This window comes from Nicotiana sylvestris, chromosome 3 (assembly GCF_000393655.2).
Source record: "Nicotiana sylvestris chromosome 3, ASM39365v2, whole genome shotgun sequence".
Classification (NCBI taxonomy): Eukaryota; Viridiplantae; Streptophyta; class Magnoliopsida; order Solanales; family Solanaceae; genus Nicotiana; species Nicotiana sylvestris.
In genome coordinates this window covers 51,462,933-51,480,200 of record NC_091059.1, presented here as the reverse complement: position 1 = coordinate 51,480,200, position 17,268 = coordinate 51,462,933, and the positions used below count along the sequence as shown (strand labels likewise).

At 35.4% G+C, this 17,268-nt stretch overlaps 1 protein-coding gene across 1 annotated transcript; it reads right to left on the bottom strand.

Moving 5' to 3' along the window:
- Nucleotides 1-15,928: 15,928 nt before the first annotated feature.
- LOC104239496 (2-hydroxyisoflavanone dehydratase-like) lies at nucleotides 15,929-16,936 on the bottom strand. The gene has a single exon (XM_009794136.2). It carries the CDS (start codon nucleotides 16,934-16,936, stop codon nucleotides 16,175-16,177), a length of 762 nt encoding a protein of 253 aa, XP_009792438.2. The 3' UTR covers nucleotides 15,929-16,174.
- Nucleotides 16,937-17,268: the final 332 nt, after the last annotated feature.

Below are 17,268 nucleotides of genomic sequence, written 5' to 3'. Positions count from 1 at the left end.
AACCAGACATGAGGGTCATGGCTCCGATATTCTCGAGGGCAGTCATTTCACCCTGACCCTGGATCGAGGGGCTTCTTGCCTTGATTTCGGCTTCTTGCCCTCTCGTTTATTGCTCCATTTACTTCATCGGAAACCGAGGTGTACCATGAGCTCGATTTTACCCGTATACATCTATATCTACTGCTTTGTATAATATTTAGTGTAGATGATGACCTTGGACAACAAAGTTGAAAGACTTGTCGAGTAATAATTTGTTCTTAGCTCTTGTTGCTTAGGTAGTGTTTTATTATAGTTTTTCGTGGAAAAAACTTATTGTTTCTTTAGTTGGTTTTATTCTTTAATGTTTCCGTGGGGAATATACCAATTTACTTTTACTTTTACTTTGACTTGAAAAAGCGAATTAAAGTAGGAAAGACTAATTAACACGATTTGGGGTTTTAAACCTCATCTAATAGATTCACATAGAGCTAGAAAGAATCTAAGTTGTAGCCAAAATTTGGTGTGCTTAGTGATCTTGGTTGGGCTAGAAATAGCCAACTAGGAAGTCGTGTTAGTGCTTTAAAGAAACTAATAAAGAATTGTTACTCAGGGCTATGAACAATTGATTTAAAACCATTTAATGGTGGGTTACCATTAAATTGGATTACTCTTGAGTTTCTCTTCAACTTGCTATGTGCCGAGGCCTCGAATTTCCAAAGCTGGTTCTCCCCATTTGTTAGATTAGTGTATTTGGGCAACTGTAGTTTAAACTAAAATCATACTTGATTTCATTTTGTTTGAGTTAGTGGGTAACAATCCTTTTACATTATCAATTGTCCTAATATTATTTCCTGTGAAATTCGACCCTAACTCATAGTTGGGCAATGTATATTGCATACGGCCGTGTACACTTTCTATTTAATATGAGTAGATTTAGACGTTATTAATTTGGTGTCCAAACTTGTGAATATATATTTGTATTTATGAAAAGGAAAAAGAAAAAGAATAAAATTGTTCTTATTTGATCTTCATGTGTTTAGTTAGTCTTCTTATTGTTCTTTGTTGATATTTCCTAGTCAGCTTGTTATTTTTTCTTTTGCCTTGTCATGGCATTTTGAAATAAATAATTGTGGGATAGAGGGTACTCTTAATTTGGTTTTCCTTGTGATTGTGGAGGACCCTCACTTATGGAAAGATTGTTAAAATACTTTCGGGAGCGAGATATGTGCACCTTCTTAAACCTTTGAGTGAAATATATGTGATATTTGTAGTGGTAAATATGGTCATTTCAGTAGTTGCAATTACTATATGTCCTGCCCTTCCCCGTGATCTTATTATGATCTCTCTACTTTTGTTGGTGAATATGATCGGTGCAAGGAAGCTAAAGAAATGAAGAGATGTTAGAACCTTTCCAGCTTCAAGAAAGTAAAGATTTGCCTACCTTCAAGAAGAGAATAAACAAAGAAAAAAATAAGTATCGAAATTATGAAAACTTGGAAGAAACAGTGAATATGAACCAACCTTGGGAGTTGGTCAATCTCAAGAAGAATTTTTTTTTTGTGCTCGAGAACAAAGAATGCTTAGTATGCTAGAGCAAATCCTTAAAAACGAAGAGAGCAATAGCTTAGCACTAGGAAACTTGAAGGTGGTTGCTCATGAAAATGTTGAAGCTATCCAAGACATGGACTAAGGCTGTATTTTGGGCCCGGCCCGGCCTAAATGGGCTAAATGAGCTGGGCCTAACGGTATATATATATATATATATATATATATATATATATATACACATATTGCCTTATATAATATAACGAGACTAAATGTTTCGGGCTATTTTTTTTATCTAAGGCAATTTCTTGTAAGCTATATATATAGCCTTATATAATATATAACTTATATATATTATATATACTATAATACATACCCTGGAGTTGTAGGTTTTCACCTTTTTGTCATTAGCTTCGATTTTCTATTCTCCTGATTTTACCCGTTTTGAGCATCTTTATTATCTCGGGATTGGTCCCGGATTCGGCTTCACTCAGGCTTTCTATGATTAATTTGTTTCTTCGGGTGTTTTCCCGGGATAGTTTGGGCTCAACTCTACTGGGAGCGCGATTTTGGTTCCACAACTAAGCTATCGCTGCCTGTTGAGCCTGTTGCATTTCAAAGATCACCCGCAAGTTGATCCCATCGCCTTCACCATCATGTGTATCCTTGCCTGCCGACCTGGCTTCAGCACGAATGTTGTTCTTTGGGTCGGCAGGTAAGTTAGCGTCGATGGGCACATGGGAGCTGACATCGATTGGATCTATGATCGGGATCCCGTTGGGGTCAACGGGATGAACATCGTTGATGGGCCCTATGTTATTGTTCTCACCGTGGTGGCCAGATTCAGCACCAACGTTTAGGTGAGCAAACTGAGAGTTTGACATCTTTGAGTTTTCCTGATATTAAGATCTCAAAGAACAAGAGTAAAACAGAGTATGTTGTGGAAATATTTATCAATTAGCCACTATTATTCTTAGCCCCATGGTGGAGGCCAAACTGTTTTCTCTCAAAAACAGATAATAATAAAATTTATAAGAGGTTTTAATGATACGCAAATTAATTTGATACAAACTATAAAATGTGTTAGATTAAATAGGTAAAAGATGTAATAAACAAACCACGTGGAATAGAGGGTGATCCTGGACTCGACGACAGCAATGCTGAAATATCCGTCCTCGATCCAAAACTTACAATGACCAAGCACTGACTAACAAGAATAAGAACTTTGAATAACAGAGAAATTAATACTCCTTCCGGTCCACAATAAGTGACAAATTTACTTTTTTATTTTGGTCCAAAATAAGTGTCTATTTATATAATCAAGAAAGAATTCAATTTATTTTTACAAAATTACCCTTATGTAGATATCCCTAAAAAGTTTTCTTTCTCCTCACATTAAATATTTAATTAAGAGTATTAAGGGTAGTTTAGTCATACTAGGTATTTTGGTATAGAATTTAGTATTTTCTTAATGGGCGTGCCAAAAGCAAATAGGTCACTTATTGTGGACCAGAGAGAGTAGTATATTGCCTTGGTATGCGTGTGTTAAAGTATGTTCAATGAATATTCAGACTCTCCTTTATATAGTAGGGGGTTTCACCCTAAGTACAATTCTATAAAAGGTAAAAAATCTAATGTTTAACTAATCACCGATTCTCTATTGATACGTGCCGAGATTTACGCTATGATATTATGCTGGTCGCGGATATCACGGCCTTATGTTGGTCATGCTCGGTTGTTTAGTAATGTTCTCTGAAGCCTTTGAAGTTCGAACAAGACATGGGGGTCATGGTTCCGATATTTCTGAGGGCAGTCATTTCACCCTTATCCTGGATCGAGGGGCTTCTTGCCTTGATTTAGGCCTCTTGTCCTCTCGTTTCTTGCTCCGTTTACTTCATCGGAAACCGAGGCGTACCATAAGCTCGGTTTTACCCGTATACATCTATATCTACTGCTTTGAATAATATTTTGTATAGGTGATGACCTTGGACAACAAAGTTGAAGGACTTGTCGAGTAATAATTTGTTCTTAGCTCTTGTTGCTTAGGTAGTGTTTTATTATAGTTTGTTGTGGAAAAAACTTATTGTTTCTTTAGTTGGTTTTATTCTTGAATGTTTCCGTAGGGAATATACTAATGTACGTTTACTTTTACTTTGACTTGAGAAAACGAATTAAAGTAGGAAAGACTAATTAACACGATTTGGGGTTTTAAACCTCATCTAATAGATTCACATAGAGATAGGAAAAATCTAAGTTGTAGCCAAAATTTGGTGTGCTTAGTGCTCTTGGTTGGGCTAGAAATAGCCAACTAGGAAGTCGTGTTAATGCTCGGAAGAAATTAATAAAGAATTGTTATTCAGGGCTATGAACAATCGATTTAAAATCATTTAATGGTGGGTTACCATTAAATTGGATTACTCTTGAGTTTCTCTTCAACTTGCTATGTGCTGAGACCTCGAATTTCCAAAGTTGGTTCTCTCCCTTTGTTAGATTAGTGTATTTCGGCAACTGTAGTTTAAACTAAAATCATACTTGATTTCATTTTGGTTTGAGTTAGTGGGTAACAATTCTTTTACATTATCAATTGTCCTTATATTATTTCCTGTGATATTTGATCCTGATTCATAGTTGGGCAATGTATATTATATACGATCGTGTACACTTTCTATTTAATAAGAGTGGTCAGTCCATGTGATTACTGACAGGACTCAATTACAGAGATTTTTGGGAAGTTTAAATTACATATCTCCTTTTTATAAAAGTTTATCTCGAGATTTAGCCCCTCTATATGATAGACTGAAAAAGAATTATAAGCAGCCTTGGACTGATCAGCATACTACGTTAGTCAAAAATATTAAATAACGTGTTAAGTCTTTACCTTGCTTAACTCTTGCAAATCCTCCATGGCAGAAAATTATTGAAATAGATGCGTCCAATATTGGCTACGGTGGGATTTTGAAACAAGTAAATCCCAGCAATAAGTGTGAATATCTAATAAGACTTCACTCTGGAAAATGGACTGAAACCCAGAAGAAATATGCTACTATGGCTCATGAAATGTTGATTATTGTTAAATGTGTTTTAAAATTTCAAGACGATCTTTATAACCAAAAGTTTTTAATAAAAACTGATGCTCAATCCGTTAAATATATGTTTGACAAAGACTTCAAATACGATGCTTCAAAACTAATATTTGCTAGATGGCATACTCAACTAGCGTCTTTTGATTTTGAAATTCAGTACATAAAAGGAATTGATAATTCCCTTACGGATTTCTTATCCCGGGAATACTTAGATTGATTATGAATTTCTACACAACTTTTCTCGATGAAGAATTGTTAATCACTATTCTTAAAGTGGTTAAGTTAAATAGAGACTTACAGGGTCTCATTATTGAAAAAATCATTGATAGTATGGTTAATATGGTTGAAAATGAATTTTCTATTCATGATTATTCTGATGACATCAGGGATGATATGTAAGATTATTACTTCTCTGAATAAACTGTATTGTTATAGGTGCAGAATGGACCTCTCGTGGGCCACCAGAGGCAGAGGTAGAGGTAGAGGAAAAGGAGGAAGATCATCCTCCTCCTCAGGAAGGTCATACTCGCAAGGATCATCATACGGACCTTCATCTAATTCCCCAGTAATACAAATGGGAAAAATGAGCTTGATTAACTCAAAGGTTCCCCTTAAAGGAGAATCTTCCTCAGCACCTTCTATCCATCTGGAAGATATTCTAGAAGATACCCATTATATGGTCATTGGAAGACATTTTTGGCCGCTAAAAAGCAAAGTGATACATTTGCTTCAGTTGCTAAAGAAGAAGACACTGATGATATCAAGTCTTACGAAAAGCTAGTAAATAAAGAAATGATATTTCTTCTAGAAAACTCTGAGATTCAGAGAAAGAATGAGCCATGGAAAATATTCCAAAGATATTTGATCAATGGGTTATACTATTTAGGGGAGTTATACAAAACCCGCTCATACTATGAAACTATTCTTATTAGTATAGGCAGTGCAGAATTTCAACACTTTTCTGGTTATAATACCAACGAGAATGTTTATAACTTCTCCAAAATTATTATTAAACAGGTTATACCTGTTGAAGATTGGGTAATCTCCACAATGAAAGAAAGGTAGATAAGCCTTAACAAATCCTTGATGAATTTTACATACTGGGATTATATCCAAGCCTTTGATAAAGTGCTTTATTACAATAACAAAAGGCATAAACATACTTGGTTTATAAAGGTATGTGCAAAGATATTTGCAGAACCTATTCCTAGTTGGTTTTTAAACTGGTGGTTATACCACGGTCCGACAGTGGAGATCTTACCGGACCCTTTCCTTAAGTTATACAAAGAATGGGCCAAGATTTCCCCAGATTTAAACAATCTTTATAACGTGGATCATATATGCCACCTGGAAAAGATTGACCAGATATATTTCTTTATTGAGTTCTCTATCCCATAGATCCATAAATGGATTCCAGAATTAGGATTTATAGAAGAATAAATCCACTGCTTATACAGGACATTTTATAATAATTTTTGGGATAAATTAATGAAGACAGATACCAAGACCAAAATGTTATATGGGCAGGAACTCTTGGATTCCATTAAAGAAAAAATCCAAGAATATTCAATCAGTTCTCAAAAGAAGATGATCGATGATAACTCGGTCAAACACATTGCCAGGAGGATCTCAGTGCAAGAAGGAGATAAAACTGAAATGATAAATCAGTATTTGGAAGAAGTAAAAAGAAATTTGCTTCAGTCGATAAATCAATATGAGAAATCTGGCACTTCAATACGAAATGAAACAAGCGATGATGATATCACAGAAGATGATTCCCAGCCTGTGCAAACAGAAATAATATTATCTAACAAAGACATAGACAAAGTGAAAGATTTCCTCCAACAAATGAAAGAATTGGAAAAAAGGGACTATGATTATCATATAGGATTACTAAAAACCCCACATCAACAGTACACACACTGTATACACAGTAGATATATTATATGCATAGTAGATACACTGTATAAGGGACCTATATAAGGGACCCATTTTACTGTACAAAGATTCGTTAAGTTTTTTATTTCTTTTATAAGTAGGATCCTCCCCTCATTAAAAGGAGGCATCAGAAAAATTCCCCCTCTCTCTCTAAACCTCTCTTTACTGTAAATCTCTCTCAATTGTAATTACTCTTTTGAAGTAAATAAAGATCTTTAGTTCATCGTCTTTAGGCCTTGCTTCTCGGCCTTAAAGGTATTAGTTCATTAATTTTTATAGTATTTTAATTACTTCGTTTCTTTCCCCAGCCGTGACTATGTCCGGCTAAACGGATTTATATCTATGTTGAAGATCTAACTTCTCTTGCATATTAACCATGAAAGATCCAGACTCTATCAAAATATAAAGAAATTTTAATATAGTTTCTTGTCTTGGTTCCAAGATAGTGGTACAGTCGACTCTGGTACTACTCTTATTGGTTTTGCCTTAGTGGCTCCGTCTAGCCAGCTGTGACATTATAGCCCGCTGAAATTGTCAAAAGGTCTCTCTCTTTCACAGTTAGAACCGCTAGACACATAGGCTCAATAAGAGTATGTATCGGACCTAGACAGGCCCCTTGCTTAGGTAAAAGGATATATCTTTCCATAAAGGCATTAAAACTATAATAAAATTCTCGTATATTTCAAATCTTTACTGGTCGTGCGGACTACCGCCAACCTTTAAAGGTACTAAAACAGCTAGATCTGGATGGCAGTATGGACTACCGCCCGCCTACCCTGATCCTGGTGAAAATGATGTCTATTATAAACAGTAGACTTATCATCAAATTGAATGCAAATCCTACCATCTGGATTTTGAGTAACATGCGAAAATTCAGTATTTCACAAGTCATTAGTAATCTGACTTTGCTAGATGGCAGGCTCAACTAGCGCCTTTTGACTTTGAAATTTAGTACAAAAAAGGAATTGATAATTCCCTTCCGGATTTCTTATCCCGGGAATACTTAGATTGATTATGAAGATGATCGATGATAACTCGGTCAAACATATTGCCAGGAGGATCTCAGTGCAAGAAGGAGATAAAGCTGAAATGATAAATCAGTATTTGGAAGAAGTAAAAAGAAATTTGGTTCAGTCGATAAATCAATATAAGAGATCCGACACTTCAATGCAAAGTGAAACAAGCAACGATGATATCGCAGAAGATGATTCCCAGCCTGTGCAAACAGAAGTAATATTATCTGACAAAGACATAGACAAAGTGGAAGATTTCCTCCAACAAATGAAAGAATTAGAAAGATAGGATTACTATAAACCCTACATCAACAGTACATACACTGTATACATAGTAGATATACTGTATACATAATAGATATACTGTATAAGGGACCCATATAAGGGACCCATTTTACTATACAAAGATTCGTTATATTTTTTCTTTCTTCTATAAGTCGGATCCTCCCCTCATTAAGAGGAGGCATTAGAAAAATTCCCCTTCTCTCTCTAAACTCTCATCTCTCTATAAACCTCTCTCTATTGTAAATCTCTCTCAATTGTAATTACTCTTTTGAACTAAATAATGATCTTTAGTTCTTCGTCTTCAGGCCTTGCTTCTCAGGGTGAAATCTTATTAGACATTTACACTTATTGCTGGGATTTACTTGTTTCAAAATCCCACCGTAGACAATATTGGACGCATCCATTTCAATATCTATTCCCCCCTCTCTCTCTCTCTCTATATATATATATATATATATATATATATATATATATATATATATATATATATATATATATATATATATATATATACGATGTCAAATTTAAACACAAAATAAATTGCAAAGAAATATTCAAGGGAATGTCTTATAATTTTTATTATTACGACATTAACAAAAAATGGAAATATCTTTCTTAGTCTTCCTCCCTCCAATGGAATGAGCACAACAAGGTACTAATACCACTATTAAAAGAAAAAAAACTAAGGAAGATGTCCCAAAATACAAGTTACATATTAGTCTATGTATTATCTCTAACAAATTTCATAAATCCTTCAAGGTCCGGAGGAATTTCCGTTGGTGGTGGCGGAAAAGAAGCTTGTTCATCAACGCTCCCGGGCGAAGCAGCATCCTGCGCAAGTTCCGCTAGCATTTCTTCATAAGCTTCGTCTATCTCAGGTTGTGATTCTGCAAGTCCAAAATTTCTTCGTTCCGAATGGATCCAATCTTTGAAGAGTACTGATTTTTCCAAGCTCTCCCTCATAGATGCTCTATAGTCACCGATTTGAAGTCTCACTTGACTGAAAGCGCTCTCCAATGCCATTGTTGAAGCTTGAACACTTAAAATATCTCCGCCATCCTTGAAAGAACCGGATAGTATTTTTGTTTGTCCTTCCACCATTCCAAAACATCAAAGGAGCCGTCGGGATTTTCTCTGATTCAAGTCCCTGCGAAAAATAAACTTGAAACTCATTTAGTTGTGAGCTATCACCAATATTATCACCTTGAGAACCCATGAAGTCCGTCCAAGCAATAAGGGCTTTTAGGCCCACAGTTCTTTTAGATGATTGCGAACTAGACGAAGTAGGAGTTGGAACATTTGGTATAACATGATCTAAGACAAGTTGATAAGCATTATAAATTGTTTTAGCATTTATTTTAATTGAGGCTTTTGCATCTCCAAGTGTAGCAAATTCCTCATCTGAAAGTGATAAAGCGTTATAAATTTTTGTATACCAAAAGTGAGGACTTCCTAATTTCATTGTAGGATTTAACATGACAGCAACACCAAAATAGGGGGGATAGAGAAAAAATATTTTTTAAACTTATTTTTCATAGAATTAATAGCAAGTTGATAAATTACCCCACCCTCTGAAAATTGAGTAAACAAATCTGCAAGTGCTGCAATATAAACTAAACAGTTAGAAATAGTAGGATAATATTGCCCAGATAATTCATTTGTAGCAACATGAAATTGTTCTAAAAAGTCTACAAATATTTTAAAATTAGTCCAATCTTGATTTGTAAGGTGCTCATCATCATCATCATCATCATCATCATCATCATCATCACCACCAACACGAGCATTATACGTTGCGTTTATTGAGTTTCTATATTCATATGCAACAACTAAACTTTCATACATGTAATTCTATCTAGTCGGACAAGGTTTAGGAACCTTTCTTTCTCTAAGGCCAAATTCATCACATTTTTTAAATTATTCTCTAAGTCTACTTCTACGGTTTGAATAAAAAAAGTCAATTAAGAGCCATTTTAACCTTTTCAATTTTCACATTTAAAATTTTCATACCATCGCCGACGATTAAATGGTAAATATGAAAAATACATCTAACATGAAAAATATTACTAAATGCGGGATTTAGTGTAGTTATAAGCAAGCCTATAGCATTAGTGTTACTAGAAGCATTATCCATTGAAACCGATATTATTTTATCTCTAATGCAAAAATATCTACAAATATCTGCAATTGTGTTAGCAATAAACTTACCTATGTGGCGTGAATTAATTATTCTATAAGCAATAATGCGCTTTTGCATTATCCAGTCTTCATCAATCTAATGATTTGTAACAGTTAGATAATCACAGTCATTACCACTTCTACCAATATCAGTAGTAAAAGCAATGCAACAATCTATATGAGTAAATAAATAGCACAAATATTGTTCATATTCATATTTATAATTATAAATATCGCTCTTTACGGTTGCGCGATGCCATCCTTTATAAGTATGATTAAAAACTCTTCTAATATAATGCACAAAGTGAGGGTTAGAAGGGAAACTATAGGGTAAGCACATAACAGTAACCATTTTTGCCAATTCTTCACGATCTTTATTTGGATCATAATATAAAATGCCACCGGTAACAGTGTTAATTTTCGGTTGAACTAGATTTGACCCTGTACTAGGGTTAACCTCAGCATCTAAACTTCTACCCTCTTGCTCAACTTTCATTTGTAAATATCTAGATTTATCTCTAGGGTGTTTCTTTATGTGTCTAGTCAAAGTACCTGTACCGCTACGGTCTCCAGTATATTTATGAGCTATCAAATACAAACAAGTTTTGCACTTAAACTTATTTGTTCTCTTAGTTGAGTAAAAAAGTGCCAAACAAGAGATGTTTCTGTCCATTTAGAAGGTTGCCTATTAAAAGCAGGGGTTACTACAGGAGGGTCAGGCGGGGCATCATTTGGATTATTATTAGTTGGGTTATTAACAGGACAAGTAGGTATATCATCTAAATACGGTTGTGTTTCATCTAAATCATCATTTTTCTCATAATTTTCAAAGATAGTTTGATTAGGATAAAGAGCATTCATAACTTCATCATTTAATTGTTGACCTGGTGCAACATCATGGCAAAATTGACTATCGAAAAATTGAAAACAAGGGTTATCACTATCAATAATAACAGGTGGAGGAGGACGGGTAATAAGTCTGGGTCGGGGAGCCGGGGGAAGAGTAGTAGCTTAGCGACTAGATTCACCAATTTTAGATTTTCCCTTACCCTTACTACCAAATATTTTTTCAAAGAAAAGTCCATATTAATTATAATTACACAAACTAAAACAAACAAAAATATAATATTAAAACTTAAGAGTTGGAACGAGTTTACCGAATTGACGAACAACTTCTTGAAAATTGAATATCGTTGAAGACTTGAAGACTTGAATACTTCAATTCACCAACTTCACAATTTTTCACGAAATTGCAATAATAAAGTGAGCAATTATAGAAGAAAATTAGAGAGAGATTGATGAATTTGTGAGTAAAAATGAAAGAATGAGGGGTATTTATAGTTGAGAATAGGAAAAAGTGTAATTATAAAAAGTTTGGGGTTAAAACAAAGTTTGGGGGCCAAATGACTATTTTTTAAAAAGCCAATCGGCTAAAATTGCAGGCCAATGGCTAGTTTTTAAATTTCAGACCGTTGGCCTTTATTTTAATTTTTTTTTTTTTTGAAAAATAGCCGTTTGGCCCGGTTGAACCTGCCTAGGCCCGCCTGCCGGTCCCAGGCTCGTGGTCTATTTGGTGAGGGCCGACCCACAGTGGGCTTTTAGGACCGTTAGGGACCAGCCTGTTTGGTCCGTTTGCTAGCGGTCCCAGGCCGGTCCCGGGCTGGGCCCGACCCACAATACACCCTTAACGTGGACATTCAATTGGATCAATTAGTTCACGTACTTAGCGCTCACCAACTTGAGGTTGAAAACAGCCATCAAGAAGTTACCATTGTGGACGAAACTAAAATTCAAGTCGAGAAACAAAAATTTGAATGCCAAGTACGTGACAAAAATTTGAATGCCACGTTGAAAACAGCCATCAAGAAAACTCTAGCATCATTGGAAAATATTTGACGATATTTTGGAGTTTGACTTTAGCCCCTGATGTAAAGAGAATGTGACAAATCAAGGAAAAGTGAAATTTGTGCTATTTGGACTCATTTCAATCACTTAACGACATTGTGCTCGGGAAGTGATACGGAAGTAAGGCTAGCCATGCCAAAAAGAGAGTTAATGGAAGTGGCACAAGATGCTTACATTTCTAGAGTTTTCTGTGCCAAAACGAGAAAATCACATTCCTCACTTAAATTCCAAGAAATGCAAAATGAGACAATTTATGCTTTGCCACTTCAAATTGGCACCACAACCCTATGAGCATAGTTGCAAACTTGAAGCTAGTTTGGGGAGCCAATTCAAATATTCGTAGTGGCGATAAAAAAAGACCACTTAGCTCTCTGCAACATCAATAGCATTGATGCATCACAGGGAGTCCCTTACCTCTATCTTTCGATTACATGCGTTCGAGACAATGCATGCTTTTAAATTGGGGTGGGATATGTGAAAACCTATGTCCGGAAGAAAATATATAGACAGAGATAGATAAGTAGGAAAGGGGACTGCATGTGCTACGGATCAGATCAAGTAAAATAGCTCACCACAAAGTCTCCAACTAATATTCCTACTCGTCCTAATGGGTACCTCCAATACCTGCATCAGATGTTGCACAAAATATGCATAAGTGTAGTATGAGTACAAAACCACGGTACTCATCAAGTATCAAATCTAGCCTCAATTAAATAGTGGCGAGGGGTCGACATCGACATTTACCATCAGTCAAATAATCAGGTGAAAAATATATTGGGTACAAAATGTGATATTATCAAATAGGTACGAAATCCAGAAATACCATATATGTAAAATTTAGGCATGCTTTGCAGAATAAGAATTCAAATTAGATATCAACTATTTTAATTCCCTAAGACATGATGTATATCAACCAACAACATTATAAAAGCTACTACATGAGTCCAATATATATATAAATGCATGCTCAAGACCCATTCTCAATATCTCAAAGCACAAATTCATGTGCCTGACACAGGCTACCTGTCCAAACCAAGCACCAAATCTTAGTGCCTACGCTCACAGGGTCCAAAGTACTATGGGTAATCACCTGACTCCGGAGTGATGGATCAATACCTAAGCATCATCTAACAATCAATGATCAATAACAAATAATCATTATCCGCTCATGGTGTCCGTAGTACCAAAATCCTCAACTTTTCACAATATTCAATTCTCCAACTCATGCATATGTGTTTGAAATAGAGAAAATGCATAAAGTACCTATTAACTTGTCCGGAAAAATTATTTACACCTAAACTTTACGGGCGACCTTTTACCCCCCTATTCTAAACTTAAGTGAATTTAATACCCTCTTGAGTGATGACATGGCGTAAAACGTGTAGTTATGCGCGTGAAGGCAAAAAAAATAACTTAAAACTAATTTAATGGTCCAGGTGTCACTTTCCTATTGGATATTATAACTAAATAACTTAATACTACTTTTTTCTCTTTTCTTATTCATTTTTCTTTTCTTTTTCGTTTTTTTCTCTTTCTTCATTTAACAGAAGCAGTGAACTGGGTGCTACTTTGGCTAAAATATCCATTTCCGGTGACCTTATTCTTATCTACATCATTCTTCAATTGAGATTTTCTCCATCCGATTTTTCATGTATTTGCTGAAAAATACCTCTTTAGAACCAGAAATAGTGTTTAAAAGAAGACAAGGTGTCACCGGAAAATTCTCCGGCCGAAAAAAATTTATAGGTCCTTAACTAGTGGCTCTGCATCTCAGGTTTTATTCACTCTTCCAATACAAAACTAGGAGGAATAAAGTGACAAAAATTCTACTAAGGAAACCCATACGAAGGAAACTAGGAGCACAAACCCAACTCATCAAAAAATAGGTACCAACGATACCAAACTTTCCGGCCAACCCAAAATTTCTCTCTATCCCAAGCTTTCCGACGCTTTTTCTCCTTAAATTCGTGTAATGTCAAAGCCGCAAATAAATTTATCTACAATGAAAAAAGAAGAATAGAGATAGAGTTATTTAAGGGAGGTTATGACTGTGAATAGCTTCCACAGTGGCTGCGGCAAAAATAATGAAGAAGAAAGGTGAAGAAGATGAAATGAAAAAAATATAGAAAACGAAAGAAGAAGCATATATATATATATATATATATATATATATATATATATATAATAGTGTATATATATATAATAGTGTAACATTTGATACATGTATAGCGCATGTTCACACAACCCACCACAAGACTGATTCAGTATTTTGAATGAGGTATTAAATTCACTTAAGTTTAGAATAGTGAGGTAAAAGGTCGCTCGTAAAGTTTAGGTGTGTAAATGATTTTTCCGAACAAGTTTAATGGGTACTTTATGCATTTTCTCTTTGAAATTATATAATAAGGAAACACCAAACATAACAATAATGATACGAATGTAAGCTCATATGGCTAAAAGATGGCTATAGCTAATTATGTTATTTAATTTATCACAGCAATTCAATAAGCTATTTCAACATTCAAAGTCAAATTATAATATTTATCATGAGTAAATTAACCTATGTAACCACCAAATCATAAGGCAATAAGAAAAGGATATGACTACGGCTCAATAAGAAAGGTCAACATGGTAAATAATCCTTATGCCCGATTCAACGAGTTATAGTGTTAAGCACGCTTCTAAGTCATAATTATGAGACATCATGTAGTCTTAGAGTTGATGAAAAATGGATGATAATTGCACATAATACAAACAAGGCATATCACAAGTCAAACCCTACCGAATATGGTTGTAACCTAGCTACGCATAAATACTTGCCACTTCGCATATACATGGCGCCTAAATCAAGCAATAAGTAGAAAATAGATCACCTATTGGAGGAATTTTCTTTTACAAGGATAGACAAGAGACTTACCTCTTCTTGGGCTAGCTTCAATCCACAACCGCCTTTCCTTTTAAATCCATCTCCAAACGACTTGAATCTAGCAAAATATTACTCAATAAAGTCAATTAAAACTATAGAAATCAACTCCAAACAAAAAAGCTTCCATCTTTAATCAAATCCTCAAAAGTCAACATTGGCCCACATGGAAAAACCGGAGTCTAGGGGTAGATCCCGACTACCCATACCCCACGAGCCCAAATAGGTTATTCGATTCCAAAATTAAGTCCAAATCGGTAATCAAATCCCCAAATTACACCTTCTTAGGTTGCATACAAAAACCTCAAAATTCTCTTCGAAATTCCATGTTTTAATCCATGGGAATCAAGATGTATAATCAAATCCATGTAGAAATTATTTACCCTCAAATTATTGGGTAAATCTTTTCCAAGATCACCTCTTCCTGAGCTCCAAAACTCAAAACTAAAGAAAAATGTGTGAAAACTCGAAGTATATAAGGTATGCCAGTCATTCTTCGCATCTACGGTCACTTTGTCGCAGATGTGACACTGCTTCTGCGACAATACAATCGATTTTGCGCAAATTTTGGTACGTTTTAGGCTGTCCATAGTCTCAAGTCTCACTATGCATTTTGCAGGAACTTTATACAACACAGGAACATTAGTATATAATAACGTTGCTAAGAAGGATCATATCCGGAAAAGAGCCAATCTTTTGGAATTACTAATAAATTCACGGACAAATAAGAGAAAATTGGGCAACTAACATGTTAGTTGCTTTGTCTGAAGAAGTATTCAACTGCATATAAAATGAAGTTGCTCCTTAATGGCAATTATGATATTGCTCATTTTCAGTTTATTTAAATTTATTTATGATCAATTAACAGAAGTTATCTAGAGTTAAACGAAATAGAAAAGGGGCCAAAGGAAAATACAAGCATAGCAAAATCCTAGGATGAGATAGAGATCAACTGCCAGCCCAGAAAAGTTTGGTAATCTAATCTATTTTAGAAACGGAAAAAGTTTTATTACCCTGTATAACAAACGAAACAAAGCTCAAAAAACAGAAAGTACCATAGCACTAATTAGTTTCACTGGAAAAGCTCATTAAATTGGATTAGAATTGGCTCACAGCATAACAAATCTCCATACATGAACTATTTTGGTTCATCAAGTTAAATTCCAAAGGAGAAAATCATTGCCTTGCGTCATTACATTGCTCATCGTCATAAAACAAACTCAACTTATGACTGACTTATTAAGACGGCAAACCAAGATAGTACTAATAAAGAAATTTATCAGAACGCTTCAAAGATAATACAGTAGCATCTCTTACAATGTAGCTCAGCCTGTCTGATGGAAAAAATCAGCCAACCATTTCATCAAACATCTGGCGTTCTCAAAATTTGTATCAACCAAATCGAAGACATGGTCCTCCACTTCTGTCTCCCTAATTTCCACTTCACCTCCCCATCCACTTCCCTTCAGCGCCTCATAGTAAGTCCAGCCTCTATCTTTGTAAAAATCACTTCCTGCAGTACAAATCAGAACTTTAGGACAAACAAGCCTGGATAGCAAACTTGGGTGAACCGTCGGATTAAATCTAGGATCATCACTTCTGGGATTTTCCGGACAAATATATGTCCAAATCTTATTAGGCTCATCATTTCCGAAAAAGGGGTGAATTAATGTCATCCCAACAAGTCTCAAGCCAATCGTGTGTTTATCTTCATCTACACTTGCGCGCATCATCATGTTATGAGCAATATTAGCTCCGGCACTATCACCCGCCAAGAAAACCCGAGAAAAATCAGCATGGGTTTTTAGCCATGGATCAGTTCCTTGAGCAACCCATTTCATCACAGCCCAGGCATCATCGTAGCACGCAGGGATTGTGTGTTCTGGGGCTAATCTATACTCCACAGATATGGCCAGCACATTATTGATAATGGCTCCAACCTCAACAACGACTTGATGAAAGCTATGTGTGAATCTTTCAAGATCAGACACAAGAATTCCACAGCCTACATGCCTCAAATGAATGGAGCTGTAGAGGCCGTCATCAAGAATATCAAGAAGATACCGAGGAAAATGATAGGGAAGCATAAACAGTGGCACGAAAAGTTATCATTTGCTCTATTAGGGTATCGCACCATAGTCCCACATCAATCGGGGTAACCCCATATATGATGGTTTATGGAACATAGGCTGTCATTCCCGCTGAGGTAGAAATTCCTTCCCTAAGGATCATACAAGAAGCTAAACTCGACGACGCAAAGTGGGTAAAAAATCATTATGAGCAATTAGCCCTTATAAACGGAAAGAGAATTAATGCAGATTGTCATGGTCAACTCTATCAGAACAGAATGTCTAGAGCCTTCAACAGGAAAGTCAAGTCAAGACAGTTCACACCGGGGCAGCTGGTGTTAAAGAAAATT

Excerpts from the sequence above, each read along its gene's own strand:
- LOC104239496 (XM_009794136.2), bottom strand. The coding sequence starts at position 16,936 with ATGCTTCCCTATCATTTTCCTCGGTATCTTCTTGATATTCTTGATGAC.